At 40.1% G+C, this 13,300-nt stretch overlaps 1 protein-coding gene across 1 annotated transcript in view; it reads right to left on the bottom strand.

Annotated features, from left to right (window-relative positions):
* Nucleotides 1-4,904: 4,904 nt before the first annotated feature.
* Nucleotides 4,905-13,300, bottom strand: part of clcn7 (chloride channel 7) — a 68,247-nt gene continuing 59,851 nt past the window's right edge. Inside the window, exons 21-25 of the mRNA XM_078240414.1 lie at nt 13,165-13,288; nt 10,182-10,256; nt 9,706-9,882; nt 9,323-9,403; nt 4,905-7,274 (exon numbers count right to left, since the gene is read on the bottom strand). Of these exons, the coding sequence (XP_078096540.1) occupies nt 7,188-7,274; nt 9,323-9,403; nt 9,706-9,882; nt 10,182-10,256; nt 13,165-13,288 (544 nt within the window). The 3' untranslated portion in view covers nt 4,905-7,187. The remainder of the gene's footprint in view (nt 7,275-9,322; nt 9,404-9,705; nt 9,883-10,181; nt 10,257-13,164; nt 13,289-13,300) is intronic.

The following is a 13,300-nucleotide window of genomic DNA, read 5'->3' as shown; positions in this document are numbered from 1 at the left end:
AGTCGGGCTTCAAGCTGCTCTGTTGTCACACCGCTGTGGATGGACATTTTGATGAGGTGGGGGTGCGGGGGGGATGGCTCTGGCAGGTGGATTTCAAGGAAAGTCTTGATGTGAGAAGGTGGGGATTTTTAGGTCAGGAAATTCATGGCATGGCTTATAGGCTACTGAAGACATGGTCGCTAAAGGTTGCACCAAGGAAAGGAAATGCACAAGGAATTGGATATAAAGGAGTGTTGAGTTAGTGATGGAAGGAGAATGTGGTGATGGAGGATGTTACAGAGATAAGGAGGGGCTAGTTTACAAAGGGACTTAAGAACAAGGCTGAATATTTCAACTGAGGAATATAGGTAATGTGGGTCATTAAGGACAAAGTGATGAGTCACTAGGACTTAGTTTAGAATAGAATAAGGACAGGAGAACAGTCAATTAATTCAGCCCAAAGATTGCAACAGCAGATGGATCAAGGTTGTAGAAACCAGCAATGTCATGGGACTGGAAGGATGTTATCTTTGCGATGTCGAGAATGAGGGATCAGAAGCTCAAGTTTATAGTCAAGCAGAAACACTCGAGTTGTGAACAGTTTGGTTCAATCCAGCACAATGGACTGAAAGAATGCCATTTAATAGACTGCTCATTAAAGTGGAGGCCACTATTCACATTATTTCGAAGGCGAGCATGGAAGTTCTTGTATTGTGTACAAATTGCCTGCCTCATTTGCTGAACGACATCAGTGACTCCACTTCAAAAATGCTTAATTGGTTGCAGGTTTTTTGTGTTGCCGTAAGGTTGTGAAAAGTCATTTATAGAGGCATTAAACATAAAGCAAAGATGTTATGTTAAATCTTTATAAATCACTGGCTTCAGATAAGAGTAAGCAAAATACTGGATTCTGGAATTGAAACAAGAACAGTGAATGCTGGAAAAACTCAGCAGGTCTGTAGGGAGAGCAAAAAGAGTCAATGTTGTGTCTGATTGACTCTACATTAGAATTAATGTATTAGATATTAAATTGTAGCTGTGAGAGATTGCAATAAGATGGTTTGGTGTGGGAGGGAGGATTTTTGCATTGAGACAATAAATCCATAGGATATTTTAAAAAGGTTCAAGATGGAGAAGAAAGGTCATAGTCTAAAGTTGTTGAACTCGACGTTGAGTCCCAAGGGCTGTAACGTGCCTAATTGGAAGATGTTGCTCCTCCAACTTGTGTTGGGCTTTACTGGAGTCTTGCAGCAGGTCAGAGGACAAGTGGGCATGAGGGTAAGATGTCAAGTTAAAATGCAAGCAACAGGAATGTTGAGGTCACGCTTACGGACTGAACGAAAGTGTTTGTCAAAGTGGTCACCCAGTCTGCATTTAATCTCCCCAATGTAGAGACAACAGTGGGAGCAGCAAACACAGTAGATCAAATTAAAAGAAGTGCAAGTCAATTGCTGTTTAACCTGAAAGGAGCGTTTGGGGCCTAAAATGGCAAGGAGGGAGAAGATAAACAGGCAGGTGTTGCACCTTCTGCGATTGCAAGGGACGGTGACATGGGAAGGGGATGGAGAGCTGAGCATGGAGGAATCCATGCTCGACAATCACCAGGCAAGACTGTTCTCTTCCTGTTGGGGAGCACTTCAGCGGTCACGGGCATTCGGCCTCTGATATTCGGGTAAGCGTTCTCCAAGGCGGCCTTCGCGACACACGACGGCGCAGAGTCGCTGAGCAGAAACTGATAGCCAAGTTCCGCACACACGAGGACGGCCTCAACCGGGATATTGGGTTCATGTCCCACTATTTGTAACCCCCACAGAGTTTCACTGGCGGCTGTCTTGTCTGGAGACAATACACATCTTTTTAGCCTGTCTTGATGCTCTCTCCACTCATGTTGTTTTGTTTCTTAAAGACTTGATTAGTTGTAAGTATTCGCATTCCAACCATTATTCATGTAAATTGAGTTTGTGTCTTTATATGCTCTGTTTGTGAACAGAATTCCCACTCACCTGAAGAAGGGGCTTGCAGCTCCGAAAGCTTGTGTGGCTTTTGCTACCAAATAAACCTGTTGGACTTTAACCTGGTGTTGTTAAACTTCTTACATGGAGGAATCAATCAGGGTGTCATGGAGAGAGCGGTCCTTTTGGAAATGCTGACAGGGGTGGGGGTCGGGGGGGGTGGGAAGATGCATTTCATGGTAGCATCATGCCGGATTTGGCAGAAATGGCAGAGGATGATCCTTTGAATGCAGCAGCTGGTGGGTGGAAACTGAGGACAAGGGGGACTCTGTCATGGTTCAGGGGAGTGGATAGGGGTGAGGGTGGAGGTGTGGGAAATTGGTCAAACCCAGTTGAGTGTCTTGTCAACCTTAGTCAAGGAAAAAGCCAGATATTTCAGAAGGGCCATTTTCGAAGGGCCACCTTCATCAGAGCAGATACATGTCAGAAGCGCCAGGTAAGATTAGTGTTCAAATCTGGATGTCACAATGTCGGAAGGTTTTAAGAACATAAGAAATAGGAGAAGACCATAAGGCCTGTCAAGTCTGCTCCATTATTCGGTATGATCCTGGCAGATCTTGGGCTTCAACTCCACCTCCCCATCCATTTCCCAGATCCCTCAATTCCCCAAGAGACGAAAATGTCTATCTCAACTTTGAATATATTCAGTGATGGTTTACCGACAGCCTTTGAATAGCACGCAGAGATTTACCAGAATGATACCAGCGACGAGGGGCTTCAGAAGCTGGAGACCGTGAATGCTCATTTATATCAGAGCAGATTAATAGCTTCAAGACTATAATAAATAAGGAGGTACTGCTTCCACTGACAGATTCCGATTTAAGCTCAAGGGCCAGAGGAGGAACAAGGAAAATATATTTTCCAAAGTTTTGGTTTGGAATTAATGCACTGTACTGCCTGAAAGGGTGCTGAAAGTAGAGCCAATAACTTTTTGAAGGAAATTGGATATATGCTTGAAAAAAAACAATGTGCAGGGTCAGGAAAAGAGCAGAGTGTGAGAATAATTGGATAACTCTTTTATAGACTTGTGCTGTAAGGTTCCATGGCACATAGATAATGTTGCCAGGGGGTAACATGTTGACAAGGAAAATAAAGGGCTGACTGAGGATCCATTCATTCAGGGTGGAGAGAGGTCAGAAGGGATAGTGGATTAAGGGATGGAATTCCAAAGCTTAGCGTCTTGGCTGCTGATGGTCTGGTCACCAATGGAATGAGTAAAATCAGGGATGCTCAAGAGAACAGAACTGGGTGTGTGTGATATCTCAGAGGGTTGTTCAGCTGGAGGAGATTACTGAGATTGGGACAAGCAAAGCCATGGAGGGATTTGAAAAGTAGTATGAGGACAGTTAGGGTCATTCTAGTGCTATGGAAGCAGTGGAAACTTGATTTGACTGATTCAGACAACAAATAGCAGGAGACTAGCATGAATTTGGGAAGTGATGACAAGTTCAGGAACTTGTGGGTAAACAGATGGGGTGGCAGTTTGCAATATGATAGGGATCAAGAATGGATTGTAAGGAGGGAGATGGTAACAGATTCAGCAGCGGGGTGGGGAGTCTCAAAGAAAAGGCACGGTGGCACAGTGGTTAGCACAGCTGCCTCACAGCGCCAGGGACCCGGGTTCAATTCTGGCCTTGGGTCATTGTCTGTGTGTCTGCGTGGGTTTCCTCCGGGTGCTCCGGTTTCCTCCCACAGTCCAAAGATGTGCGGGTTAGGTTGATTGGCCATGCTAAATTGACCCTAGTGTCAGGGGGATGAGCAGGGCGAATATGTGGGGTTATGGGAATAGGGCCTGGGTAGCATTGAGCACTGTGCAGACTCGATGGGCCAAATGGCCTCCTTCGGCACTGTAGAGATTTTATGATTTGCAACGTGAGCTAGTATGAGGCCAAACGGAAAGCGGAGTGCCATTCTCGCTTGATTGTTCTACTTTCAGTGCAAAGTGCCCAAAACATCATAGAATTTAAGTGTAAATTAAATACACTCTTTCGCACTTGTTCAAGAAAAAAAATCACACTCATTCTAGATATTGGCCCCACCCACAAAACTGGCCACACCATCTGACTGAATTAACCAGTTTTGCAAATTTACAATAATTGCGTCACTTGTGGGCATTCAGGGCAGCTCTTAGAAAGTTAAAATGGTTCTATTTGGTACAGGTATACTAATGAGTATGTTTTAAAGCTTACTATTTTTAAAAAATTTATTTTAAAAGAAAATGACTTAACCAATATAACCAGCAAATGGTTCTGAAAGTTTTTAAATATATTCTGTGATATAAAACTGGATTCCTCACATGGACAGTGACAAAATGCTTACTTTTTGAGTTAACTGCTTTGATTGAACTGCAGCAAGTTACCACTTTTGAATATGTCAATTCTTTTTAAACTAAACGTTTTTCAAGATTACAGTTTAAAATGCTGCCTGGTGGCATGGCTTACAGCAGAGTTTGTGTTCAGCAACATGCAAATTAATTTAAGCAGAAAGCCGCAGGACAAAAATCTCTCTCAAAACTAGCAAAAATTTGGCTAAGTTTTCCCCCCAAAGTAGAAACCGTACTCCAGCGTTTGGGCATGAGTGGGATGAAGGTAATATGTGGTAGATCCATGGATGCGATGGGATCAGCATGGGTAGATATGGATGCAAAACTGAACAAAGATGGATGTTCAGCTTTGAGGAGGAGGGGGAGGAAGCAGCAGCTGAACAAATGGTTTGAATCTTCATCATAAATAAGTCTCTTTAACATTTATATCGTAAATGTATTTGTCCATTCTAAGTACTTCACTTCAACAAATTATAGAACATTCATAGTCAGATTCATAATCCCCTGGTACTGACCAGCAATGAAGATTTGTTACCCGTTTTATGTATGTGAACACAACCACACACAAAAAGTGTTGCAACCGCTGTTCTATCCTTTTGTAAAAAGTTCAATATGCTTTAATCAGATTGCAGCTGAAGTTTGCATATACATCACCATGCATTTTCAGATGTAACACAGTCACAATTGTACATTTTATCAAAAACTAAGCTTTCAACAAAAAAATTGACACGGTAATTTTGAAAGAACTTTCTTACTTAAGTAATGATGAACTACCTGACAAATCTGGGGGCATGAAAGACTTCCTTGGGCATCAGAAAGGAATTAGATCATGGCCTCTCTCTTCTAGGATCTGAGTTTGAAACCATTCCATGTGATCAATGTCTCTGATCTCAAGCGGTGTTACGGCTAGAAATGGTCTCTGGGCAGTCTAAATCCAGAAGCTGCAACCTGGGCCCACAGATTAGGCAATTTCACTCAGGGGTCATAAGGCTGGCTGGTTTGGAAGATAGGATATCACATCAGTAAGATGGGGTGGGGGAAAAGAAATGCTCCTCGGAGGTTGCGGTTAAGACATATTAGTATGACAGAGTACAAGGAACTTATCTCTGCAGCCGATTGACTTGGGAAACCAAAATAAATATTTTCAAATATTAAAATCATTAACTTTCATGAACATGAAATTTCTAAGAGGAAAACATTCAAGCTACCTAAGCAAACACATTTCTTTCTACAGGAAATAAAAGTCACAACATTTAATAGAATGCCTGAGCACCAAGATACCTTAAAACTTTAGTCAAATAAACTTGAATCATACTTAGTCTAAAACACTTGTCTATTTTACAGTTTGACCTCCATATAGTTATCAATATATTAATGGTTCAGACATCAATAAAGCAGAATAAAACTTAAATTTATGAAATGCAAGTCACTGTTGAAGCAATAAGAACACTGATTAGCTGTGTGAATGGTATTTTTGTAAAACCTTGCAAAATGTGGAATTTTAGTTGCTCCCCAGGTGTTGCTGCCATCTCATGTTTGAAGTCAGGTCAACATGTATTCACATTATATTAGTGTAAAATAATCGATAAACAATGATCTAAAATTAAATGCGAGGTGTGCATATATCAGCATTATATCAGAATTTACGGAAGAACAACACAATACTGATATATTAAGACCCTCTACAATCAAATCTCGCCATTTATTGTCTAATTTTACCTTCTGCTGTAGAAGTCAAAATTCGATTTTTAAAAAAAAATTGTGCTCCCTGGAAAGCACACCTGTCACTTCCGGCATTTAAAAAATCTCCTGATTTAGTAGAGACAAAAAGTATAAGCTAGATTACAGAATTTATACTCAATGATTCAAATGCTAATACTACCTAATTAACAAAAAATCTGCAGAAACTGCATTGTGCTCAGTTTCAAGAGTAGGCTTATATAATCATCTGTAGAATGCGAAGCAATTTCAGGTGCCTAACAACAACAAAGTGGCAGTGTACCTCAGAGACTGCTCTCACCTATAGTTAAGCACCACAAGACTTCCGTCAGAGGGTAGTCTTACACTAGTTGCACCCACAGAAACTCCACCACAGTGCAAAGGCACATTTGAAGGATTCATATCAGACTGTTGGACTGCCTTGGGGAAAAAATACCAATACTGTATCTTCATGTATGGGAAAAGCAGATTTCCTGCCTGCACTCTAACATTAGAAATAAGCAGAGATCTGCATAGGCATGCATTCTGTATGTCTAGAGCTCCCCACTAGCTGCTAACCCACAAGACACAGCCAGCAATATAATGCTACCCTGTTGACTTTTGAAATACCATATGGGGACTGGCAGCTACAGTACAAGTACAATGATCTTTGTATCTTCATACAGGCATAGTCAATTGTTGAACAAACCAAATTGTTATTTATTTTTTCCAAAACAAAACCAGCCTGTATTCCCCCTCTAACCATCAAACATCAGAATGAGATTAGCTGGATTTCTCAAAACATAGCGGAATCTCCACAAGTCTCGAATGGCCAACAAATGATACGGGAGCAACTTTATAAACGCATTTGCATTCACGTGCCAAAGTTTACCATGACCAAGAGGAACAGCAGAAAAACGTGCAAGGCATGTGTCCATTGAACTTAAAAAATATATTAATATAAGTCTATACAATTTTAAGTTTTAACAAATTACAGTGCAAACAAGTCAATTCTGGCACAATATGGTAACCCTTCCAGAAAATACCCTGGTGCACTAGGCTCCATCCATGTGAAGTGCAAGAAAATGCTGAGTGAATAAAATGTTTTAACTAGAATTAGAAAACAGTTAAAACACCAGTGCATTGCCATTTCTGACCAAAGGTACAAAATGCAATCATGTGTGTGCCATTTCAAGTTCTTCCAGCTGTCCTTTATGCAAACGATATCTGGCAAGATCTTTTCTGGTAACAATTCCAATTATCTACATGCAAAATAATAAACACAGTTGGCATTAAAAAAAATCAGAATTACTTTACAGTGAGCTTGATTTAACTGAAGTGATCTGGCTGGATTTACATCACAAAACTCAACTCAAACCCTTCAGCTGTGCTCAACCAGATATGATCCCAGGTTTTTACTTCCTTGAAGATATTTTGGAAAATTGTGTTACAACTTCAAGTTCCTAAGCCAAGCATTGCTTATTTCCCTTAAAATTTCATGTCTTGCTTTAGATATATCCTCAAATGTTACTACACTCATCTCTCTCTCATATGCTTTCTGAGCATCTAGTGTTGAGGCAAATTTCCGTACTTCCCAATTCCAACTGAACAATTAAATATAATGTGAGGTATAACACCAGCATCTGCTTGTGATCTGAACTGGTGTCTTTCACCTATGTGCTTCTTCAATATTTTGAAGGCAAACTCAGAAAACACTTGGTGAGACGGGGCTCAATGAAAAGCTGCTTTACTTCTTGGCATTTTTGGGCAAGAGATGTGGATGGGGGGGGGGGGGGGGGGAATGTGAGGAAGAGATTTTTAACGCACTGAGTGGTAACGACTTACAGTCCACTGCCTACGGAGGAAGCTGACACAATGATTTCAAAAGGAAATAGCTTGGCACTTGAGAGAATTAAACTGGGCTATTGGGATAAAATGTGGGAATGGGACTGATTGGATTATTCCAAAGAGAGCCAGCATGAACACAATGGGTTGAATAGTCTTGTTCCGTACTGTAAAGACCATATTGAAGTGAACATTTAGATCAAATTCACTTCCCTCAATTGGTACTTGTATTCAAATAATGAACAAAGAGTCATCCAGACTTGAAACATTAGCTCTGTTCTCTCTCAGAGATCTGCTGAGATTTTCCAGCATTTTCTGTTTTCATTTCAGCTTCCTGCATCTGCAATAATTTACTTTTACTGAAGATTGGCTATTTGGCAGGAAATAGAGGGTATGCATAAATGTGTCTTTGTCCGATTGGCAGGATGTGACAACTGAAGTTTGTGTTGGGTTCTTCATTTTTTGCAATTTACATCAATGACTTAAATGACAGCAGTAAAGGCATGGCAGCAAACTTTGCAGAAGGCAAAAAAATAGGTCGGAAAGTATGTTGTGAAGAAGACATATGGATATAGATAAGCTCAGTGAGTGGGAAAAAATCTGACAGATGGAGTATAATGTAGGAAAGTGTGAAGTTGTTAACTTTGCTGGGAAGAATAAAAAAGCAGACTATTACTTAAATGGAGAATGACTGCAAAATGCCGAGGTGCAGAAGGCTTTAGGTGTTCCTGTGCATTAGTCACTGAAGAGTTAGTATGTAGGTGCAGCATGTAATCAAAAAGGATAGCATTCTATCAGTCTTCATTACAAGAGGAATTGAACATAAAATAAATAACAGATATACTAGGCATTGGTAAGACAGTGTCTCAAATATTATGTGCAGTATTGGTCGTCTTAGTTAAGGAAGGTTGCAAATGCATTGGAGGTGGCTTACTAGATTGATAACTGGAGTGAGCAGGTTTTCTTAGGAGGATGGGTTAGACTGACTTGGCTTGTTTCCACTAGTGTTTAGAAAAGAATGAGGGGTGGTTTGATTGAACTATACGATCCTGAATAGTATTGACGTAGTGGACATTGAAAGGATGTTTCCTCTTGTGGGCGAGTCCAGAACTAGGGGCACTGTTTTAAAATTATGGGATGCCCTTGTAGGACAGAGATGAGGAGATTTTTTTTTCCCCTCAGAGGGTTTTGCGATGTTGGAACATTCTGCCTCAGAAGGCCGTGGAAGCAAGGTCACTGAATATTTTTAAGGCACAGGTAGTTTGGGGAATGTGGAACTCAACACAAACAGATGAGACATGATCTTTTTGAATGGCAAGGCAAGGCAGGCTTGAGGGGCCAAATGGTTTACTTTTGCTCCTATTTCTTCATTTCATATTTTTTACATTTTCTGCAGAAAAACAAACACTCAGTCCAAAAATTAACACAATCACAATACATTTTCTAATACAACTTGACTACTTACCCCATTAGATCCATCACATATCACTAAGTGTCTCAAGCCAAGAGCACGGAACAATCTAAAGACTCTGGGAAGAGATGCCTCCTGTAAAGAAACAACAAATATTGGATTTGAAAATTTGTACAAACACATTTAAGCTTAAAAGCAAATTACTGCAGATGCTAGAATCTGAAACAAAATAAGCAATATTTTAAGTAGACATTTATCTGCTAAATAATCAAATCAATTTGTCTCATTTGCCAAATAATGTAGACATAATTGTGAGCATCCAACTTTAAAATAACTTCACTCAAGAAAACTAATAAAACGTAAAAATATTTGAACTGAATGTTTTGACCAATCAGCCAGACAACACTAGTCTAAGACAGCAGTTTAAAGTTCATTACCCCAGGGACACTATATGGAGTTGGGTTCATGAATTCTGTCAAGTCCATTGTACAGTTTCGCTCATCTTGTGAAACATGAATGGACTGGATTGGAGGGAAACGTGGGTAAGCATCTCTGAAGTCCTTTAGCTGAAGTTTCCTCTGCGTGAGGTTTGAGCTTGCCCTTTCCACAAACACCTGAAATCATAAAAACATAATTAGAACCAAGAGGAAAGACAAAGAAACAAGAGCTAATACAGGTGTGTCACTCATAATTGCCATTTTCAGAATTAAGAGAAAATAAATTTAATCTGAATTTCTCAAAGTCTCCATGTAACTACAACTTATTAGTTTTGTTCAGAGGAAATTATACACAATTCCACAAGAAAATATTCTATATAATCGCGCACACACCAGAGATCTATCCGTGTATTCCCAGTACTTTATTCAGATTAGCAGCATTTTTGTTTAGTCTTCCTTTCTATTTGAAAGATTACCTTATGCTTCAGAAGGACAATTAACTGCGACCGCAATATTAATCCACACAATCTTCCAACATTATCACCGTCAGGCTGTAAACAAAGAAAGCATTTGATAACTGTATAGTTATGACTGGAAATAAGAATTACTGCACCAAAGACAGAAATTATAAACACTCAACCAAACTTTTTAGCTCACTTTCCCTTTCTTTTGAGGAAAGGTTGAGGGAACTTGGGCTTTTCTCTTTGGAGCGGAGGAGGTTGAGAGGAGACTTGATAGAGGTTTATAAGATGATGAGGGGGATAGATAGAGTGAACGTTCAAAGACTATTTCCTCGGGTGAATGGAGCGGTAACTAGGGGGCATAACTATAGGGTTCATGGTGGGAGATATAGGAAGGATGTCCGAGGTAGGTTTTTTACTCAGAGTGGTTGGGGTGTGGAATGGACTGCCTGCAGGGATAGTGGAGTCAGAAACTTTAGGAACATTTAAGAAGCTATTGGATAGGCACATGGAGTACTTCGGGATGATAGGGAGGAAATAGCTTGATCTGGGTTTCAGACAAAGCTCGGCACAACATCGTGGGCCGAAGGGCCTGTTCTGTGCTGTACTGTTCTATGTTCTATGTTTATGGCAGGTAATGAGAAACAGAAAAAACTAAACTTTACCGAAAACAATGCCAGATTAGGTATGGGGTATCCTGTATTGGTAAAATGAAAGTAGGTGCAAGAAAATATAGTTGCAAAATCAGGAGTAGATAAAAATATAAACAGAAAGTGCTGGAAAGTGCTCAGCAAGTTTGAGGAAGTTCCAATGAAGAGTCAGATTAAATTTGAAACATTAATTTTGTTTCTCTCTCCACGGATACTGCCAGATCTGCATTCACAGCGTTTTGCTTTATTTTGGAGTAGATAATATACTTGATTAAAAAAAAACACGCTGTGCTATTGTTGGCTGAGTGTAGAAAGAATAAAGCAAAATGAGAAAGAGAAGGGTGGAAATAACATTTTCATAGCAAACGGCAACTAGTCTCTGGGGTGCACAAGTTTTTCCAATCCAAATATTTTAACTTCTCTGGATTGAATATCCAGATGTCATTTAAATTGCAAAAAAAAAACTTAACAGAACACCAAAAACCCCAGATGATTCAGTGGCATTTGGTACATCGACAAACTACTGTGGAATAGTTGACTTTACATTTTTTTATTCATTCGTGGGAACGGGCATCGCTGGCTGACCAGCTTTTATTGCCCATCTCTAATTACCCAAGGGCAGTTAAGAGTCAACCACATTGCTGTGGCTCTGCAGTCACATGTAGGCCAGACCGGGTAAGGACAGCAGATTTCCTTCCCTGAAGGCCATTAATGAACCAGATGGGTTTTTCCGACAATCGACAATGGTTTCATGATCATCAGTAGATTCTTAATACCAGATATTTTTAATCCAATTAAAATTCCACATCTGCCGTGGCGGGATTTGAACCCGGGTCCCCAGAACATTAGCCGAGTTACTGGATTAATAGTCTAGCGATAATACCACTAGGCCATCGCCTCCCCACATCAACGATTTCTCAAGAAATGAGTTGCTATTTTTAGCTGAGACAACAAAGCAAGCAAATATCTTTTGTCATGGGGAGGAAAGATAAAAAGGTAAAATGATTACATTGATTGCTCCAGTTACTGTCTCTGATTCTTTCTCAAAAGATTAGATACAATTCTAACAGCAGAATAATGCAAAATGTTTGGGAGCAAATGAGGGAGAAAGTGAAGCAGTCGGTCTTAAACATTTGTTATGGCCTTCAGATAAATGAAGAGGAATTATACTCTTGTCAGTATGGGGACCAGAATCTGCAACTTACACCAGAGACAATGATGACTACATACTAATCAAACAATTCAATGAAGAACTTATCCGCTGGCTCAAATGGGTTAAATGTTTAGCGCCCGAGTCATTAAAGTGCAGGATGGAGGTAGGCAGTACTCCAGCCTTTGCTGAGCAAGGTAATCTTAGCCAATTGGCAGTGAAAATACACAATCTGCCTCAGCATCCAAGGGTTAAGGAAAATGGGGAAAAAAAACAAAAAAGCTCTTCCACCAGTGTGCATGTATGATCCACGAGTACAGAAATCCGGCTTAACTTGGATTCAATTCAAATTCATTTTTTGTCCATATGGAACTTCATTTTGGTTACGTTGCCCATTTGTTTAAAAAAAACATGTAAATGAATAATAACAATCAAAAGAAAAAGCAGAAAAGAATACCCTGTCACAGATGTCTAATTTTAAATCCATAACACCATAAGACATATGAGCAGAATTAGGCCACTCGGCCCATTGAGTCTGCTCCACCATTCAATCATAGCTGATATCTTTCTCATCCCCAAAACCCCTGATCCCCTTATTAATCAAGAACCTATCCATCTCTGTCTTAAATACACTCAATGACCTTCTGCGGCAAAGAGTTCCACAGATTCACCACTCTCTGGCTGAAGAAATCCCTGCACAAAAGAAGTAACTGCAAAAACAATGAAACAGCCATTACTAAAGTGTGGGGAAAATGGGATCATTGTGGGGATAGCTGAATACAGAATCACTACTCTGCTAGCTGTGCAAGCTCCAAGCAGGACTGCAAGATTTCTGCAGAAGGATCACTTGGATCCGAAGCATTAACTCTGTTTTGTTCCACAGATGCTGCCAGATCTGCTGAGTTTACTCAGCATTTTCTGTTTTTGCTGTCAGGGGACTAGGATGGTAAATACGTGAGGCTAAGGGGAAAGGGTGGGATTGCTGTCGATGGGCTGAATGGCCTCCATTTGCACTGTAGTGATTCTAGGATTTGAAAAATCTCATGAAACAAATCTAGATTTGACAGATCACAGCAAATGGAGCATGGCCAAATAAAGTGGTTAGTTGATCAACTAGAAAATCATCTTCAACATCATAAATTTCACTTGATGGGAATTAAGCACCAAAATCTAGATTTAAAAAAATATATTTACGTACCTCATGATTCTCATCTACCACTGGAAATCCATTATGATTAGCTGATGTGTCACTAAGAATGTCCACTATGCGTCCAACCTTCTCAAGTTGTTTGAAACAAGTTACTGGGTAACTCATTACTTCACTGAAATTGAAT

Source organism: Mustelus asterias, chromosome 23 (genome assembly GCF_964213995.1).
Source record: "Mustelus asterias chromosome 23, sMusAst1.hap1.1, whole genome shotgun sequence".
Taxonomy (NCBI): Eukaryota; Metazoa; Chordata; class Chondrichthyes; order Carcharhiniformes; family Triakidae; genus Mustelus; species Mustelus asterias.
Note: the sequence above shows the minus strand (reverse complement) of the source record. Positions and strands in the feature narration are given on the sequence as shown.